Genomic DNA, 22,079 nt, shown 5'->3' on the forward strand with positions numbered 1-22,079 from the left:
GAATAGTGGGATTGACCGTCACATTATAACGCCTTCACGGCTGAAAGGGCGAGCATGTTTGATGTGACGGATATTAAAATGTATTTACAGAACTAATAACGTGTTATGTTATTTCGACTTGATTTGGATTGTCTTTTAAGAGTAAGTGACATGATCTGCATATATGCTGAATAAACAATGTGTGGTGTGCACAAGAACAAAGACAGAAAACTCTCAAAGTTGTTTTATTTATTTATTTACACCACATTTAACCTTAACCTGTCATATTTAAAGACACCAGAAGTATTTGCTACCAAATACAGGCATGAATAGCAGTACTTTAAACAAGATACGCTTTCTTCATAAGTCTTTATAAACATAATAAAATGCTGCTATTAAGTATTGTGCGCTTAACAAAGCTGCTTGACTATCTGATATTTGATTGTACGTATACTACAACGAAATTTATCAACTCTCACACATTTACTGAACGGCAAAGCTTAGACGTGACATACTTCATGAAAAACATGACAAACACTTAACTTAGAAATTAAAACTACACAAGAGTATAATAATACACTAACGTTTAACTTCAATAATGTTTGATCCACACCACCCTTTGACCTCTTGGAAATGACAGACAGTAAATATTCGTGATAAATCCAGAAACATACGATACTGCGAAATTTCCGTTTCTTCGTTTATTATTGTCACACCAAATATGGTGCCTTACTGTTCCTAGATATCACAGTTTGAAGGTTTATGTTTTATTCGGCTATGGGGGCTCCCAAAATTTTGCCTATTCACTTACTTATATGTGCATATATGAACAATATGGTTTGAAAAATAGACATTGAAAATGAGATCAAATATAATAAAATCTCATGCACACAGATATAAAGTAATCACAATAATCTTTTTTGTTAGAAACGATAGGCATATCAACAGACTATTGGCTGATTTCCTACACCACTTAACCATGATGCTCTAAAACAAGTAAACCTCAATATGCTCTCATATGATATATTTTATTGTAGATTAATATTTTGAATGAATAAAACTATTGAATCACCAAAGATTAACATACAAAATGGTGAAATGTTAAAAAAAAGTAAACAAAGAGTGCTTATTGACAAAGTCATCCTCTTGATATGTCATAAAGTTAGGGTTATTCAGGTACTCAGGTCCAGTGTTCGTAGCTCGTATCCTTATCTTAATATTTACAATACTAACGTAAAATATTCCAAGTTTTTTTTTAGTGTATTCAGTTTAAATCTACCAATATAAAGACATATTATTTATTTAGCAATTCTGTTCTATTTTTTAGTAATATTTACTAAACGATTGCTTAATCATGCATCAAATAATTATTCCTTTATACAGTCCTTGTTGAAAATTCTTTGTGAACTGGCGGTATATGTCACTGGAAAATTTAGCCACTGTCAAAACAACGTAATTTATTTATGTTTTCTCTTTCAACTGCTATCTTTTTTGTTTCAACCCAATATTCTGCGTTATACCCTCGGTTAGGCTTAAAAGAAATAATGGACATCAAGCTTTACTGAACTTGGTAGTTCATTTCTCGTTTGTTACTGTAGTGATTCAGAGAACTGGCAGTAATACTAATTCAATAAAATGAATTTAGTCATTGTTAGACAAACGTTTTTACTGTTTGGACAAATAAACTTTTCCATCGTTTGAGCAAGTGAATTTCATCATTATCTAATTAACATAATTTAGCTATTACTTGAACACGAGTTACCCCTTCCTTTTTTCTTTTTTCATAAGATTCCACAAAAGGAATATCCTTCGATATTCAGAATGTGAGCTCCGCAGTATCACATATTAATTTTCAATAAAGGATAGGTAACGGCTCGTGTTTGTATGTGATATACCCTAATATAACTCGAAACATAAATGCTTTTTGGGCAATGAAAATTTGGTTATGCCTATTTTGTGCAACATCTACAACATTTTACACTAACTGCATTTTCTGGAATTTGAGATGAATAAGTTCCAATAAGCTACTGTATACCCACTATTTAAAAACAATCTGAAATTTACCACAAACTATATTAAAAAGAATTACTAATGAAAAAAAAAGGTATTGCTTTTTAAAGCTTGAACAATAAACCAAAAATAGGAATCCTACAATACTGAAACGTTTTAAGAATGACTCTTATTTTTAACTTGTAACTTTTGTTGTTGCGTATCTTTATTCATTGCTTGATTCAGAAATGTTATTCATTTCTTATAAACATATTAATCAGCATAAATTATTAATATTTTTTAATTTTTAGACGTAATTAGCACCAGCTTTGCGGTACTAAACCACATGTTTCTGACAAAAAAAATCAAAATTCGAATTCACGCTAGGTGTTAGTGAGAAAGGGTAAGGCAGTGTAATAAATAAAGACTGGGGACATTCGAAATATATAAACATCACACATGGCTTCCTGTAAGACTTGCTTAGTAAACATAATTTCGATACAGAAGTAAGACGAATGGTGGGAAATGTTCTTTACTATTTCAGGTCCAGTGTGTGATGAACATGATCAAACGATGAATCACGTGTTGATATAGATCACAATGTTTTTTCATTACAAGTAAAAATTGCCATCATAATATTTCCATTTCGTTTTTTGATTTTATTACTGTATTTGTCTATTTTGAAGGAATAGAGTATTAATCGTATAAATTCCAAAGGTTACGAACATCTAGGCTTCCTCGCTACACATACTATAACAAATTATACAAGTAAAATAAACATTTGTATTCTACATAGATAATGCAAAACCAATGCAAACCGGGATTTTCGAAATAGAAATGTAATAAACAGAATTGTTTTCAGTAATCAGCTTGCAGATGTTTTTGGTTTGTTTTTGTTTGTTTTTTTGGAGGGAGGGAGGAGTTAATTGTAATGAAAGATAAATACTGAACGTTTGCTAAATTATCGCCAACATTTTACCCTGTATACAACTCCTTATACACATTTCTACTGCTGTACTATATAGGTAGCACAACTCCCCCCCCCCAAAAAAAATTCCATATACATAGTGTGCACCAGTAAATTCTCTGGATGAGTCATGTCAGAATATATTTTATTTACATTCCAAATGAAGCAACCCTCTCCCCCTTAGCAAACACTCTACTGTGGACAATCCCAATTACAAAACTCACAAGCAATTGGTTATTTTCTCAGCTTCTGTGTGTGTGTATGTGAATGTATGTGTACATATTTGAATCTCCACATACAAATAGAGATAAAATTAAAAATGATCTTAGGCCTGACATCTCACAACTGAGCCTCTAATGTAGGCCATTGGACGGTAGAGTAAAAACAAAAGATTCCTTTACAGTTCAAGGCTTTAAGCCAGATGATTGATAACTCGAGGAACGCTTAGTCTTTAAATTATAATTAGTCCACGAAGAACAGTACAGCTAGAAAACAATTTTGTTCTAAGCCTAACTACGAGCAGCCACACTTTTTTACCATCATTCCTGGTAAATATCCTAAAATAATATTACTGCTGTCGTCAAAGTACAACATACTTATGGAAGACATCTTAGAAGGCGCACAGCAAGGGCCAATAGATCCGTAGGGGTCGATTTGTTGAACTAAATGGGTATGAGGGTAGCGGTGAAGAAATACAAATGGGCATTCTCCGCTGCAATAATTAGCTTCGTATCTCTGTGGAGCGATGATCCAGTCCCATTTGAACTCCACAAAATCGACGGTGAGAGGGTAACGACAACACCTGACCTCGGTGGTATCCAGATTACATACAAGACCATCTGTGTCTCGTTTGGAGCGCATCGCTTGGGGTTTCTTCATTTCTATCTGTATGAACGGTCTCTGTTTGAAAAAAAAAAATATATATATATATATATGTTATAATTATAATTAGTAATTTATTTTAAAACTACACATTAATACACACTATCGTATTCCTAAAAAAATTCGTGTACATGTCATTTTGCAAAAACAAAAATTGGCGGAAAAATAGCTAATTATGTAACAATAATGCTAGACACTAGCAAGTATTGATTTTTAAGCTAATATATTTCGATATTAAAAGTAACTTTAAGCAATCTGGTAATCTAATAAATCAACACATTTTTAATATATATTTCAATCACCAAACAGTAATAGTATCCTTGTATGCATGTTTTGGGTGACTCGTTCCTAATTTTTTAAGATTTCTTGATCTGTTCCTGATGATTCAATGATAAGTTTACCGACTTACAACGCTAACATCAAGGGTTCGAATCCCCGTGATGGATAGAGCATAGATAGCCCATTGTGTGACTTTGCTCTAAAACAAACAATAATTCACAGGGGCCTCAATATTCCAATTAAACATTGCATCCCAATGTTTCTGAGGGGAGTGAGCAACAATAAATCCGATGCAGATTCAGGTTCAGCGATACCTAGAACATACTTCTAAACCACCTTCGTGCTTGGATGACCTTTCGGGTGCGTTTTTACCCCCATTGGTATTCCCTTCGTAGGGGGGCTACGCCATATAGCCAAAGTCACAGTCACTCCTTGGGCATCCTGAGTCCGCTTGCCAAGTTTAATCCTGATAGCTTTAAACCTGTGGGAGGAGTTCACGGCCAAACACACAATGCAAATTAATATAAGATGCTTAGTTCGGTATTAACTTTTGCATTTTACCACTCGAGATTACACCGGCCTTATGATTGGTCTAAATTTGATTAGGTCATTATCAAAATTTGACGCACTTTGAATTTATAAATACTAAGCAATACATAAGATCGTAGAGATGTACACGTGTAAGAATAATATAAAAAAATACAGTCGTTCCACACGCCATTGTTTAACGAAGTTATTTTGAATTTAACACCAAAGCAGATTAAGTCTGCACAAGGTCACTCTTGATCACTGCAAATGCTTAATTTTAAGGGTTTACTTAATCTGAATATTAATTTAATCCATCTTGCTAATGTTTGCGATTCTGTTAGTCTACACCAACGTAGCAATTACATTGAAATTTAATACGTAGATTCCAGATGATGATGACCAAGATCAAACACTACGTAATTTGTTTGGTTCAAATACTTAAGTTATGCAAATAGCAGCATAACTATATGTCCTAGTATGCATAAGTTAACCTTTTTTTTTATAGTCGTTTGAATATACTATGGCAACAAGCAATGCATATCCTAAAGTTATTCAGGAAGGTCAGGTGGCTACTATATGAAATAAACATAAATAACATTTTATTACTCATTACCCATTAACTCTCCTGTACGTTGCAATGTGATTTAATAATTTACCATTTCTAGCACACTTTTATTATTAATCCTGATAAATAATTCTATAGAAATTTATATATAGCTATGTATAATTCAGTGCATTAATTATAAATTAATGGATAGTCGCTTTCAAAAGCTACTGCCACAGGAGAATTCATTGTTAACTAAGGCTTGGCCCAGCAATAATTAAGCTGTAATTACATGTTAAAATAACAAAATTCAGTTCAGGTGTTGTTAGCTTCTATCAAACGCTATTATTTTGTTGAAGTAGTGTGTAGATGGTCCACTGACGTCTTGAATATAATCAAAAAAAGACGGTTAACAACAAAAAGCTGATATTCTAGTTTTGCTTTCGATAAAGGTTCTCCGAGTCCCTATAATAAATCTTACGTGAATATCTAATAACACAAAGAAAGGAACAAAAAACAAATATAAACCTCTAATGGAAACAGAACATTTTTTTTTCACGTATTACGATAAGTCGCTATTCACAAAAATGATAGTTTGTAAATCGAAAGTAATGTTTGTGTATCATGACACTGAACAAGACTTGTACTTTCAAAAAATTTAATTAAATTTTAATGGAGTGTTGACCTTTGGCTCAGTATGTGCTGACTTGTCATTCCTGAGCTAGTTTTACCAAGGCAGTTTCTCCATTAAAATTTGATGTTAAGCGTATACTTACTGTGCCAGCTAATAGACCAAACTCAGATTTCAACATATTTGTTTGTGTTAATAACCATGCATAATTATTTTCATGTCCATAATTTAGCTCTTTTTGTCATTCATTACCAATATGGTAATCCTTTTTTAACAACTGAAATTACACTTTTTCTCTTTAATTTTTAAAACTTTTGATCTTGTTTGTCTGTTGTTGAGCGCAATGGGCTATTTCTGCTTAGTTCACCGCGGCTAACAGACCTCAGTGTTTAGCGCAATAAGCCCTCAGACTTATCGTGGCCCACAGGAGAGCAAAACGTTTGATTGCTCTCTGTGTAAAATGAATAAGGAGGGTATGAAAACTTGTGCCATAAATTACGTGATTTGTAGTTACCTTTATGTAATGCCGTATTAATGAATAAAGTTCCTAACTTTCCTGGTTTTTTTTTATTAATTTTTCCTTTCAGTTTACTGATTACTGTTGAGTTTTCGTACTTTCAGATAGCTTCCTTAATGATACTTTAACAATATCCTATCTTTGTGATAAGAACAGTGACTGAAAAATTATTAACACATTTCCCAAGTATAATAAGGTCAACTATTCTATGTGTTCATGATTATATATGTTTAAACCTAATGTTTCGGTTTACAACGTTTTAAGTAATTGTATGGTATTTTTCATAAACAATACGTTATGTAAATCAGGTAAACTGTGTCAGAAACTCTAGGGTTTAATTATCGTCCCTAATTTAAAAATGCTCACCAGAGGATAGGGCACTCAGTCAGCAGCATGTAACGAATTTGTTATTATATATTTATTTTACTATCGACGCTTGTTTAGATTACATTTATATTTAGTCGCATACATAGCTTATACTGTTAAATATGTATTGCGAAACTCCTGCCTATTCTCCAAAGTTGTAGAAGGTTCTCGAGAGTGAGAAACAACAATATATGTGTGTACGTAAACGCTAGTGTTAGCGTCAGTATTGTTACGTAAAACTGAAATTTCGAGAAAGCCTCCATACGCCTATAGATATAACCAACGCGACGCGCCAAAAGAGTATCTATTATTAGTTTGCTATAGTCAGTGTGCTATAAACTTTGGAAACTATAACTGTGATTGTTATAACGCTTATCAATAAAAAAACTTGAAATATTTGACCAGGAACCTTTACAAAGTTCGAACATTACAAATCATTTAACTTCAGTGGATTCATATCGGACATTTGTACCTTTATGAATATATTATATAACTTCAGCGGTAAAAAAAACAACTCGACCTGTAATCGGCGTGTGTGGCTGGTGAATAACGAAGGACAAAGCTAGCTAGCTCCCTGTTAAGTGAATTATACCTACATCAACTCGTAATCAACTCGCTTATCGTGAACCCTCAATAAGATATCGAAGAAGTTCCAGACTAGAAAGAAGACTTTATATTGTTTGTAAGTTTGTGAAACTTTTGTTTATAAATCATTGCTTGTAATAATCATTTGTAATAACTGTTATTGTAAATTGTATTATTGTTTGTATATTAAAACATATTTGCATAAAAGAAAACTTTGTGTGTTTCAATCTTGTTGGCAAATATCATAAACTGATTATATATCGGCATATATTTAAATACTAAATCCAAAGTACAATTTAACTACGAAATTTAAATTATCAGTTAACTCGATTTCAGACCATTTGAAATTATAATACACAACAACCATCCACTACCTACCAGCACGGATATTCTTAACCGAAGAGCTAGGTTGACGGTAAATTTAAAGTTAAAAATGTGGAGCGTGTCAAACGGCGAATCGCGGGCTCGAACCTTGGACTTTTCAATCCACAGCCCGGCACGTCAACTCTCTGTACTATTATAGGATGTCTACGAATTAATAACCATATCTTTAGACAATTTCACGTTTATCATCAAAACCTTTTTCTTTTGCATTCTAGGCCTTAACAAGGCATATCTGAAGTACAGAGCGAACACACTGAAATTTTTCAAATACGCATGAGGAACTTGAGAGATGAACAATGTAGATTGCTTGTGCCTGAGGTAGTATCACGCTTAAGCACTCTCCATTGTTTTCGATGTGAAACTTTGTGCACATTTCATAGCAATTATATGATATACGTGTTTGTAATTTCAACTTCTCTGCGAAACAATGGACTGTTGTTCCCAGTAAATTGTATAAATATGTCTTACAAAAGCTATACATAGGTTAATTCGTATGTCTCTGTGTGCTAGAACCAGGGTCGTACGTAGGAATGTATGTTTGACCGCTATTGAGGGATGGTGTCAACAAACACATATTATTATATATAAACCATAACAATACACGCACATACATCATATGCATAAAACTAAACAGAGTTACATTCACCTGCTTTTACCCCCTTGTGCACGACCCTGGTTAGAAAAAATATTTTGGAATGGTGCTATACACAGTCCAATGCGATGCTTAACAGAAACTTACGTGAGACTCTTGATCATTCTCAGAAGGATTTGCAATGGAAGCGATGTTTCCCTTGTAATCTTCAATATCGACCACCAGCCCGAGGTTATCTTCAGGATGATGAATCCATTGTGACACGACTTTACGTACGTCTAACTTGATCCAATGACCATGATGTCTTCTCAGATCGATATGCTTGACTCGATACTGCACCAATATTAATCGTTACTTATGAGATCGATGCTTGATTTATAAAAAAAAATATTGAACTTTTTGGAATAATGTTTAAGTTCTTGAATATAACGTTCTATAGCTGTTAAAACAACCAGTACATCCAAAAATAAGGCAAAAGTATAGGCTTTGTGTTGTTTATAGATAGATATATTATTATATTTGTTAGTTTGTTGTTAAGCGATAAACTACACGATAGGCTATCTGTGTTGTGTCGACTACGAGTATCAGAACTCAGTTTTTAGCACTGTGCGCCCTCAGTCTTACCGCTGAGTCACTGGGGATACCTGATAAAATATTTTTTAAATTAATGTTGCACAACGCGTACAGAATGGATATTCAACATAGCCCTCGATACAGGAAGTTGTTTTAACAATTTCCGCTTTATTCTTTGCTATAAAAAAATACAACCGGGCATTAGTAAGTTTATTTATTTCAGCTTGAATAATGAAATGCTTTAATTATTGTGAAGCTGAAGATTAAAATAGAGGTCAGGAAATTTGCCTATGTGAAGGATCTGCTTGTTTCTAAATGCTTTTAGATGTTTTTTACTTGTATTCGAAACGTGAGAGTGTACAGTATATAAATTATTAGCTTTTCAGACTGGGTTGAATCCAATACAGTTGTGAAGCTTTTAATTATACCTAGCTATAAATATATATGTATATTATCCAAACAAAAGAAATGAAATGACCGTAGACTTTTATGTCAAAGGTCTATAATACCTGTGTAACTCTGACTAAGTATTTTAACGGTTTAAAACGTGAATTTTACGGAACTACTGTAGCATAAAAATATCGAAGCAGATAAATCAATACCTTGTACAGGAATTTTACACATTTGATTCTTACAATAAGGAGAAGTTCGACAGGGAATAGTTTGTTACTTTAGGGATATAGTTCCTGGACTGAAACTCGCAGTAAATATCTTGTACCATCATAAAATACAATCCTACTTAATAAAAGAAGCTTTTTCTACTGCGGCACGAGAACATGATAAGCCAGAATAAGAGAAGCTTCTTCTACAGTAGCCTTGAGAACATGATAAGCCAGAATAAGAGAAGCTTCTTCTACAGTAGCCTTGAGAACATGATAAGTCAGAATAAGAGAAGCTTCTTCTACAGTAGCCTTGAGAACATGATAAGTCAGAATAAGAGAAGCTTCTTCTACAGTAGCCTTGAGAACATGATAAGCCAGAATAAGAGAAGCTTCTTCTACAGTAGCCTTGAGAACATGATAAGTCAGAATAAGATAAACTTTTTTCTAAAATGGTATTAGATCATGATAGACCAGAATAAAAATTCGCGAAACATTTTGTAGAATAAATTAACACCCAAGAGCTTCTGATCGGTTGTATTTTTATTTTTTACATCATTTTCGAGAAGAACATTTTGTATATTTTACGGAGATCTGCGTTTTCCGTAAATGTTTAGTTTTGTTTCTTGAATTAAACCAACAACGTGCATCAGATAAAAAAGATTCGCAAACATTTTGTAAATACTTTCGTAAAGAAATATTATATTTTTTTAAGATTAAAGCTATATTGACTAGGGAAGTAAATATTTTCAATAATAACCTATTGACTGATTGCAAAGACTAATTTACCTGTAACAGGCTGAGGGATTCAATACCTTGAACCACCTGATTGATGTAGACTGTGACACCTCCGTTGTGGAGACCCTTAATAGACTTCAGATATAACCAAAGATGAGCCTTCCTTAGATGGGAATTCATGACTTTCTCGGAGAAGACAAAGTGAAGAATGCTCTTCTCTGGTATTGTATCCTGTTCTGACACTGTTTAAAATAAGATAATTAGCATTATTTGTGATAGCAATCCTGCCTAAAAATTAAAGTAATAAAGTGTTTAAAAAGTATTCTATGCACAGTATAAATCAAAGAAAACCACAAACATGTTGAACATCCACAGACAAATTTAAATGACGTAAACTAATTATTATATTTCTATGAGATAGATTTACTGGATTTCTGAAGTTTTCATATAACTTTAGCAATAACACTTTTACCTAAACTGTTGTTTATGGCCTCACAACTGCAAATGATGGTGCTTCATTAAAATTATCTGGTTATATATATACGTGTACATATACACACACACACAGTCAATTTACAAACGATCATTCCAGAAAAACGACACAAATATTTTACATTCCTTTTACTTACATCTATATACGTGTGCTGTTAACACTAGCTTACAGGAGTATATTGTTACAGCAAAAGGGCTTGCACACATGTCATACTTCAAATGACCTCAATGGTTTTTTTTTTCTGGAACAAAGTTCTGTACGCGACTTGAAAACGATTTTTTTTTATTCGTTTAGAGAATATTAAAGCCCACTCACTACACACGCGCACTCGCACGCAAAATAAATAAGCTCTGTTAGATATCGTCCCGCCTCCCCAGTGGCACAGTGGTATATGTCTGTGGACTTTACAACGCTAGAAACCGGGTTTCAATACCCGTGGTGGGCACAGCACAGATACCATTGTGCAGCTTTTTGCTTAACTGCAAACAAAAACAGTTAGGTATCAGTTTTTTTCCGCGATCTCTAGTGGGTAAATGGGAGCCAGGAAACTATGTTTTCTCAATATAGGATATGTGAAAATAAAATACATACTTAATGTTTAAAATAAAAGTAGTGAACTGCAATATCTAAATATCAAACCCGCAATTCAATCTTAATTCTGGATATGCAAAATATATATATGATTTATAAATTTATTATATCGTTCAGCATCGTTGATATGAATTTATATCTTCTTGTCATACTAAGCCACACGTGGGTATGTACAGTATAACACGAGCAGAAGGGATGCAGTTAACTGTTGAGGGTCACTGACTCGATTGTTATAACCTCTACACATATTGATAGCAATAACCAAAATTCTCTTTAAATTATGTCTTTTTTTTCCCACAGTGATATCACTCACGACAACAGAATGACTTATGATTTTGGGCATGTATCACCGCCGTGAACCAGTAAACAAGCCTGCTGTGCTCGAAGAAAAGGGGAAAGTCAGGGGTCCCCCCCACCCTACCGCCTCCCATTTCCCATATACTCTTCGAAATCTAGATCGTGGAACGTTCGGCACCCAAGCTAATGGCGAGATAGATCTTTTTGTACAGCTGCCGGCGGCTACCTAGTGCCCGGTATTGTACCTCACTCAGCAAGAACAGCGGGAGAAGCCAACATATGTTTATCCCCTGATGACCCGAGGCGTGCAGCAGGGCCTTTCAAACTATACCGTTTCCCAAACTTTTACGGGCTTTTCTCCCTGCTGAAAGCTCTAGATGTTGTTCCGCCTTATTGCCGGTTCATCATCGTACATGACAGGCCTTTTGTTGGCTACCTAATAGGCTCAGAGGCCGTGGTGGCAGTGGTCGACCTTCACCCTTTCCTGACCTCCACTTGAGTTTGTACAGTTACTGTCCCATATTTCATGACCCTGCACAGCTGGAACTTTATCAGGGCGTAAAGCACGGTTCATATTGCTCTCAGCAAGCTGGGGTTCGTTCGTTTTCTTTCTTTTTTTTTATTCTAGTTTGCCTAGGGCTTCTTCTGACCTTGTTGGCCTAACTCGCTGCGTAGAAATGAAACATGCTGGGATAATAAACGGACAGTCAAAGTTAACCTTATCACGCCCTCTCACTTGATTTGTGTGGTCAGTTATGTAGTTTAATGCCCTTCGTCCTTTATTCAATTCGACCTTCGGATTTTTTTTCCTCACTTAAAAAATATTTTTAGAAGATTGATCACTAAGTCTCTATTAGTTTACGTCATCTGGAATGAACTTACAATCTAATAGATTTTGATTCCAAAATAACAAGTACACTTATTTCTAACCTTCAACAATTGACAATAAATTTGGGTTAGTAAAAAGCTTGAGTAACTTTTTAAATAAAAAATTGTATTCCTTCAAAGAAACAGGTAAAAACAAACTTCTTGTTTCGAGAGTACAGATATGCTTTCTTCACTATAACACAGTAAGTTTTCAAATGACCTAATTTCCAACGGTAACCATGACAACTCAACAAAACAGCTGAAATAATTCATGAGTGACGAATGCATTCACTCTGACATACGCACCATATATATGTAATTATGGTCAATTACTGACGCTTCTCCAATTAAATATGATAGGAACCACTTGTAATTCTGTACTATACAGAATGATATAAAACCTTTGTACCCACTTTGCCGCTGTTTTCTGTCCAAACTGAAGTTGTCGGATCAAACTATTTCCAATTAAGAGACTATTCTCTGTTCTTCCTAGCTCATGCCCGTTAAGTAGATGACAAAGTGTTTTTTATTCTGACACCATTCCCCCCCCCCAACGGTGGTTAAGCGGTAAGTCTAAGGGCTTATAATGCTAAACATTGGGTTTCAATACCCGCAGTGGGCAGAGTGTTATGCTTAACATCTAACAAACAAGTCTAATATCATTAACGTTTTTCACTCGGCCTTAGATCTTTACAAATCTGATTGTTAAAATTCATTTTGTCATACACGCTTACAACGTTATTTGAAGGAACATAAACATTATTTTATTTTTTTTACAGCGAAATAAGATAGGCACTAAATTTAGGATAAGTCTTAATGTTCAGAGCACCTCTTGCTCTCTGTTTTGTTTTTATTATACAACCATAAAACAAAGAAATAAGAAAAGCGTTATCTTGGAAAAAAGTATCATTTATCATTTTGTATTTTTGCTTTCTTGTTCTCATCGAATCACATCATCATGTTCATGCACATACGTTACTTTAAATGTAGTTCTTGTTTATGAGTGAGTGTATATTTTACGCTTACGTTTTTAATAAGTTATGGAAATTTTAAAGTAAATCTTTTATATACAATATACTTATTTGTGTACAATTTTTTTCTTTTATTACCTGCACAAGATGGACTATAGGAAACAAAGCAAAGTAAGGCGCTGCTCAACTGATTTTTTAGCAGTTTTAAATTCATTTTTTTCTTTTTAAGTTTGCAAAATGTTCATAATAGCAACTACTGTTAGAATACTATGCATTTTGTTTTTGAAATTAACACAAATTCAGACCGAAACTTAAGACTTTAACCTCTATTTCGTAAGTCCAACTTATTTTTGTCTGTTATGCAAGAATGATAATTTGTTTGCTGTGAGCGCAAACCTGTACATTGAGGCTATTGTCGCTGTATCTTCTGTAGGGATCGAGAATCGCATTTTAACGTTATAAGCCCTGAAACTTACAGTTCAGTTACCAAGGGGCTAAACAAGAATAAAAATTCATTTGGAAGAGTTCTCTGGACACAATTGAAAAATCGCTATCCTCTCCTATTCTGGTATTATAAATATAAAGCGCTCCTTTGTTTATTTGTTTGAAGTTAAGCACAGGGCTACACAATGGGCTATCTGTGTTCTGCCAGCCACGGTTATCGAAACCCGGTTTCTAAAATTGTAAGTCCGCAGACATGCCGCTGTATCACTGGGGGACGTATAAAGCGTATTAAAAATATATATTTGCAATAAAAATTCCTTGCTCTTAAGTTTGATTAGATTCTCAAATTTAAATATATATGTATGTGTATTGTTTATCTACGTATACCAGGATATTCATCGTGGTATTCAAAATTGTTACTGTGCAAGAACTATCAGATAAATTAGGATATAAAGTTATGAAATTGAGATCTAAATTTGAGCTTAAATAGACACAACGGAAGCTTACAATGTATTTTTAGATGTTAGTTAATAACAGTGGTACCGTATTTCTGTTAATATCTATTGTTTCCTTCACCCCCACCCCTTTTTAAATTTTTTTTGATGCAGGCAATTATATCAAGGATTCTAGTAAAATACACCATATCATTCCAGCCGTTCTTTACTGTATTGGTAGCCTGAAGACTATCAACCTATGAACCTCACATGGCCATGAATCACAGTTTTTATTTTGTAATATATGGCTGTTGCGGTGTAATTAATGTCACGGTGTAATTAACGTTTCGTTGATTTATGGGAAGGCTTGGTGAAAGCTGTGATTGGACTCCAAATATTGAGGACCTAATTGCATTGAATATGTAGTTTATTTTTGGAGGGAGTTGACTTCACTTGCCTACGATAAATTTCCCTGGCACACTGTACGAGAGTCGCGTTCCACGTGCCTGGAGCGTGTTGGAACGCCGAGGTCGTTTGTCACGTGCTATCAAAATCCGCGCCTCGTTTAAATATCGGGCAAAGTGAAAAAGACTCCCTGCTCAGTGAAACCTGCAGGATATTTGTAGTTTAGGGTTATCTGCTTATTCATCACGACCCTCAGCTTCTTCAAGTTGCCAGCAAGTGTGCAGTCGCTTTATAAACATTGGCTTATCAAACAACAGCTACTCTGAACCAGTTTATTAGAAATGATTTCTATTGCTGCTATCATTCCTACCGATCAATTTATAATCATAGAGCAAGGAAAATATTTCAAAAGGTCATTAGTTATTTATAGTGTTAGTAGAAATTAGCAATGAGCTTTCAACATTTGAGTCAGATTAAAGTAAATACTTATCGTAAGAATGTTAGTAATAAAAACTCACTGCATAGATCAAGGGGAAGCATTTACCACAACAGTTTTGGGCCTCACCCAAATATAGGCAAAAGTTATTTATAAATAGTTTGCCCTTAACAGTTTGTCAGCTCGTTACCATGGGAACATGATACATCACAAAGAAAATAACAAATTTCTGAATGGTGCATGTCGTTTTAGAAAAGAAAAAATTATACAGTACACAGTGATCTGCCTTGGCATAATCAAAGTATTCCACAATGTAAAAAAAAAAAAGAAGAAAAAGAAGAAGTACATTTCAAAGCAGCCTATTAAATAAAGCACATTAGATTAAACATGTAAGCTTATATTATTGAAAGAGTGTTGTAGGTGTCAGCATAAAGTCAGTAGGGTTCTCTGACTTGCATGAATTTGCTCTCATTTCCATTGGCTGATTCTTGAACCAAGTGTAGTGTCATGAAAAATCTTGGCATTAGTCTTACATCAAAGTTGATTTTTATTTCTTTATACGGTGCCCAATTTTTTCCTAAAGTGTTTAACTCAATAGCTCGTGCCGGTTTACTAATCTTTTATTGCAGTTTGATAAGAATAATAACCGATACAATTTACCCTAACTGGTGCCCATAATGGTTCAGCTGTAAGTTTCTGGACATATAATGTTAAAAACCGGGGTTCGATACCTGTGTTAGGCACAGCACAGATAGCCTATTATGTAGCTTTGCGCCTAACAACAAACAAACCATTTTTAAACTGGCACAGAAAAATTGAAGGAAGACTCATTGATATTTCATTTGGATATTACCATGTGCATTCTCTATTTCAGCGTATAACAAACTGTTTTTCATTCAATGTGATTCCCACTTTAAAAAAACAAAAAAATTCCGAAACCAATGACAGTTTTAAAACCAAGTACCATGTTTCAGTTTTGATCATTACACCCGTATTATTCATTTGAGTAAACCCTTGGTTGTTATATTATGACAATAATATAAGATAGTGTAGTAGTAACCTTAGACAAAATATTTGGGCCTGGCATGGCCAGGTGGTTAGGGTGCTCGACACGCAATCTGAGGGTCGCGGGTTCGAATCCCCGTCTCGCCAAATATGCTCGCTCTTTCAGCCGTGGAGGCATTATAATGTGACGGTCAATCCCACTATTGGGTTTTGCATTAACAAACTAGTTTGTTTTTAGGTTTATAGTGAGGTTGTTTTAAAAAAATCTATATTAACCCACGGCTGATGTGAGGGAGATTCGAACTCACAACTCTCAGACCCACTTATGAAATGAAAGAGTAAGGGGTTCAGTGTAGTTTGCTATCTTAGTTCTCCAAATCTAGATCCCCTTTCAAATGGCGATATCCCTTAGAATGTTTACTGATTTACTATAGAGTAATGTTTATGAATGTATTTATTGCACAAATATAAATAGAAAAAATGTAGCACTTTTGTAAAAAAAGAAAAAAAGTATATCATGGGATTATCGTTAAAAACTATTAATTATTCTGTTTTCATTTTAAGTGTTATAAAGTTACGATCAATCCCATTATTCGTTGGTAAAAGAGTAGCCCAAGAGTTGGAGGTGGGTGTTGTTGGCTAGCTGCCTTCCCTCTAGTCTTTCATGCTAAATTAGGAACAGCTAGCGCAGATGGCCTTCGTGTAGCTTTGCGCGAAATTCAAAACAAACAAACGCGTTGCATTGGTATTTCCCCAAATGGGAAGTTTTCATGCACAAAGAGAGAACCCATATAATTAAAAAACTAAATTAAAAAAAAAACGCTTACTAGCGTCGAAAATACGAAAGTTTGATATGAACTATTTTGCAAAAGGTAAAATATTATGCGTAACGTTTACTCAGTTTCATGAATACAACCTCCTGGGTGTTTTTTTGTTTGTTATTATTATTATTAATGATCATGAAATTTACATTTAGTTCGCGTTCTGGTTGATGAATGTATCCAAGAAGTATCCAAAGTTTGCATCATTGTCCTAAAATATCAAAATGTATGAAACTTAAGTGTACGAGTCACTTGTAAAAGTGTCCATTTTAGAATAAAACTTTTCATTTTGACAAGCGTTTTGGTGTGAATATGTATATATGTTTAAATATATACAAGAGTGTGTTATTCTAGAATGACACAAGCTGCTGTCGACAACTGACAGGCCCGGCATGGCCAGGTGGTTAGGGCGCTCGACTCGCAATCTGCGAGTCGCAGGTTCGAATCCCCGTCACACCAAACATGCTCGCCCTTTCAGCGTGGGGGCGTTATAATATGACGGTCAATCCCATTATACGTTGATAAAAGAGTAGCCCAAGAGTTGGCGGTGGGTGGTGGTGACTAGCTGCCTTCCTACTACTAAATTAGGGACGGCTAGCGCAGATAGCCCTCGTGTGGCTTTGCGCGAAATTCAAAAACAAACGACAACTGTCATTGTTAAGACTAGTCTTCATTTTGTCATATTACGTGCTTTCGTAACTGGAAAGAAGTTATATGTAGGCGAAAAACTGTTCATTTCAAGCAAATTGTAATAGCTGTTGATTAAAAGAAAGTTTACTATATAGCTCAGACTAAGCAAATTAAATTAGTAAATTCAACTCTATATATGAAACAAAATGACTAGAAATATTACAAATTAATCCATAATAAAACTAAAACCTTTAGTGACTAGAATGTATTGATTGAATCATCCGGGTCACCCACTCTCGCTGTTAACGGTTTAAATTTATTTCTTAAACTTGTGTTGCAAAACCGTTTTTCTAGTTTACTAGTGTTTTATATTCTTTAATTGAGTATTTGAGGAATAAAATTAATTGAAAGATGGTAGGCAGGTAAACTCAAAAAAGTTTTGTTAACAAAATATACTGTGATGAGCTTTTAAGAAGCTTCTTGATGAATAACGGAATTGAAATGTTCAATATATACGGCACGTTATGGGCTAAACGGCCTGATTAGAGACCCCTTTGAATTCAGGTACATCGCCCCTAGTTTTAAACTACTGACCAGATGGAAGGCGGTCAGCCAGCAACACCCACCGCAACAAGGAACTTGTGCAGTACTTTAAACCGAATTATTGGATTCGATGTTATTTTTATAACGACGCCTCGGCTGAAAGTGGGGAGCATGCTCAGCGAAATCACATCTTGAACTCTGGGCCCCTCGTACCGCAGCCTGATACGCTAACCATACGCCAAGCCCCGAATAAAGAATGCACTAAAGCTGAAAAAAAAAACTTAATGTACAGCTGGCAAAGGAAATAAAATAGCAGTATGTATAATAATATTAATAATAATGTAACTTACTTGATTTGCCATTGCAAGGAAACTGTAAGTATCATACAGCTTCTGAGAGCCGATAAAAACAGGAGGATGTAAAGGTCTGAAAATTAGGTCCGAAGCTACGTTTAATGAATTTTGACATTCATGAAAATCACCTAGTAGAACACCATTACACATGTTTACCATATTTGTGGAACTGATAGATGGATATACTAGTTTTAATTGTTTCAACTCCTAGCCACAAAAATCAGGTATAAATAATATTCACTTTTCTTTTTTCTTTTGCTGTCAGTTGTTGGTTTTGGGCAGAGTAAAGTTGGAAGGATCGTACCGAGATTATAAGACTTTTTTTCTGAGCTTGCTTCTTTTATCGGGATAAGTTATTTCCTCCAAAATGCTTAAAGCATTAACTTATAAATGAACTAATAATTTTTTTATGGCCAAAAACGTATACCGGACTGAAGCATGCGTGATTGTCTAAATATATTTGGTTCTTCTTAGTTAGCAAGTCTCAGTTCAGTATGAAAAGCACTCTTAGAAATAAATAAAGACTGCTTTTACACAATTATAAATTTCAATGACTAATTTTCACGGAAGAAAAAAAATAGAACACCATGGAAGTGTAGAGTATGCATTCGAATGATCTTTTCTTTGTATTCTATTTACGCTTTTTTTCATAGAACATTTAAAATTTTGCACTAAAACAGTATATTAGTTTTGAACACCTTCATATAGTAAGCCGTACTTATGTACAATCTTACATAATGTTACTCGGTAATGCTATTTTGATATACGTAACATACATAGATATATATAAACGAACAGTTGTAGAATATATGAACTGTTACATATTATTTCTATATTTCTATATTTAGATGTTCCTTTACATTTTTTTTACTTAATGAAAATAAAACGTTTCATTCTTCTCACTGGAGTGATAAATGTTGACCGCCAACTAACTTTCACAACCGACGTAGAAGTAAATCGATTTGTACACTTCTTGGCCATAAGTTTAGAAATATTAAACGTGGACTTCTACAGTCTCATTTTCAGATATTTCTATTGACATGTAATTTGTTTGCTTCGGATATATTCTGTAAGCTATAGAAAGGGTCATCTGCACTAGCCGTCCCTAATTTTTAAATGATAGACTAGAGTGAGAGGGCAGCTATTCAACAACAGCCACTGCCAACTCTTGTCTGACCAAATAGTGGTATTTGACCGTCACTCTTATAACGCAATCACGGCTCCAAAGTGCGGGATGCGATTTTGCGAAAACGTGACACGAGCCATTCCTAATCCGGTATGCTAACCATTAAGCTACGACCGACCTAGTACAATAGATTTTACCGTCACTCTTGTAACGCACCCATGGCCCCAGAGCAGAGAACGATTTTGGGGCAACGGGATGCGAACCATGGGCTCTCAGATTTACATTGTTGCACGCTAGCCAGCAGTTCACGCCAGCTATTGACAAACAGATTCACAGTACTATTAAAGAACTTTAAATAAAAAACTCGTGATTTCATAACAAAGTTGTTCTATTTATTTCTGTAAATTTAGCAAATCTCAAGGGAATGCACTATACATTATTATCCAACGTAATTAAACAAACCTGAATAAAGAGAGTTTTATTTCGTAGGCGTTAAGCGTTGATATGTTTATTAATGTATTATGTAAGATTTACAGATTCTTCAATCTTTTCTTCATTTTGTAAAAAAACAAACTTTTAATATATACTGCGTAATCTTATTTGTAACTGTTTTTGTAAGAGTTGCAAGTGAAATAAATATTATGTCTACTTTATAATTCAAGTTATTTTTACGTCATCGAGGCTTATTATATTACAACCATTGTTGTTTATTTACAAATACTGGCGTATAATTTATCTATGGTTTTCCATATGCTATGTAGATTAAATAATCTACTATTTTTTTCTAGACTTCTTTTCATACAATGCGAACCAAAAATTACAAATACGAAAATGTAGGTGTAGAATGGCTACCGTTGAATTGCATAGTAAAAACATGTAATATATAATATACATATATGTATATATCATACTGTTCATGCAAGATGTTAATGAAGAAAATAAAGCGCTCTTTTATAACAATAGTAGCTTAAAGTTAGCTTACACTGTAGAGCATCATATTTAAGCATTAATAATAAAGCGAACGAGTAGCATGTGCAGCAGAATCTCAATAAAACGTAAAATAAAGTACTCACAGTCATCTGCTGCAAATGCGAACGCCAGATCTGGCGTGGCTGTATCTTCTTCCTGTACGTCAGGTTCAGGCTGGTCTCGTTGGAAAAAGGGGACATCAACTTGAATATCATACCGGTTAATAAGATCGTAAAGGGGAGGGATGTTTTGCAAGTTTTTTCTTGTTATGTTTGGAGGCTGGGTCATCCCCAGTTTAGTGAGAATTTGTGCTTTGATCATCTCCAATCGTTTTTCTTTCTCCTGCTCTGGTGGCAAGCACTTCCGGCACCTACGCGAGCCCTTGGCGACTGTCTCTGCTTTCCCTGAAGTAGGATCCTGTTCAAAGTCTTCGGGTTCTTGCTCGGATAATTCTTTTTGCTGCTGGAGCAAGGAATCAATTTGTTCGGTCAAGTTTCGTGCCTCTAGGTCCATCTTGGTTAGTACCTTTAGTTTCTGCATGTCGTCATCTTGTTGAGTGAACGATTTCTCCGTCGGTGACGATATCCCTAGCGTGCAGGCTGTCAGAACCAAACACATGGCTCCAAGTAGAACTTTGGACTGGCGAAGAACGGCAGTGTTCTTTCGTAACATGGCAAGTCGATTGTCAGAATCTCTGCAGTAAAGTCTGTGTATGTGTGTGTTTCTGGGGAGAGAGAAAAGGGCCAGCCAGTGGACTGCGGCTTACTGAATGCTGTAGTTCTAACGAACTCAACCTCTGGGTGCGCGCAGGGGTTTTATAGGTAAATTCAGATCATATGGTAAGGGGGGGAATACAGAAGGGAAACATCTAAACACGCCTTCTGTTTCACTTGGCAGTTGAGGTTTTTTTTGTAGCAGCGATACTGCTGCCGGTAACCACCCACTTTCTTAGTTTGTACCAATCGACTGTCTGCTTCATGAAACCCTGGCTTGAGAGTGGCCACTGAAGTCGTGTATGAGTGGGTCCTTAGGAGGCAGATGATCATCCAAACAGTGGCCGTGAAGCTCTTAGACATGAATAATAACTGTCACCCTCATCTATATGTACCACATGTGTATTTCATGCATGTAGAAAGTATGGCCAAACTTGTCTTTTTCACTGCAAAGGGTAATTAATAATTTTGTGAACTTTTGGCGTTAATCACAAAAATATCAAAATGTGCATGAACAGAACGATAATAAGAATGAAACAGAAAAAAAAAGACTAACAATTTTCACACAACAACGTTTATAGAATATTATAGGAATGTTCCTTTGAATCATCACAACATTTGAGAAGTGAGCATGATTCTTATAAGCGATTGTCTTTCAAAATGTCATCCACACATAAAACATTCTTACATACACACACATGTAAAGTTTATATATTATCACACTTACTTAATTTAGTGCCTGCAAAACCGCTGTTCAGCATTAGAAAATATTTAAAGAGATAATGATGAAGATCAAACTTAGATTAAGAATTTATTAAATTCAAACCG

The 22,079-nt window shown here is 34.7% G+C and overlaps 1 protein-coding gene across 1 annotated transcript; it reads right to left on the reverse strand.

The window, feature by feature from the left end:
* Positions 1-2,271: 2,271 nt before the first annotated feature.
* LOC106458466 (growth/differentiation factor 8-like) lies at positions 2,272-21,647 on the reverse strand. The gene is made up of 4 exons (XM_013917986.2): positions 20,643-21,647; positions 10,205-10,395; positions 8,391-8,576; positions 2,272-3,835 (listed from the first exon to the last, which is right to left on the reverse strand). The coding sequence occupies exons 1-4, from the start codon at positions 21,208-21,210 to the stop codon at positions 3,449-3,451; spliced, it is 1,332 nt and encodes a 443-aa protein (XP_013773440.1). The 5' UTR covers positions 21,211-21,647; the 3' UTR covers positions 2,272-3,448.
* Between the last annotated feature and the right edge of the window lie 432 nt (positions 21,648-22,079).

The sequence above is a fragment of the Limulus polyphemus genome, unplaced genomic scaffold (genome assembly GCF_000517525.1).
Source record: "Limulus polyphemus unplaced genomic scaffold, Limulus_polyphemus-2.1.2 Scaffold467, whole genome shotgun sequence".
NCBI lineage: Eukaryota > Metazoa > Arthropoda > Merostomata > Xiphosura > Limulidae > Limulus > Limulus polyphemus.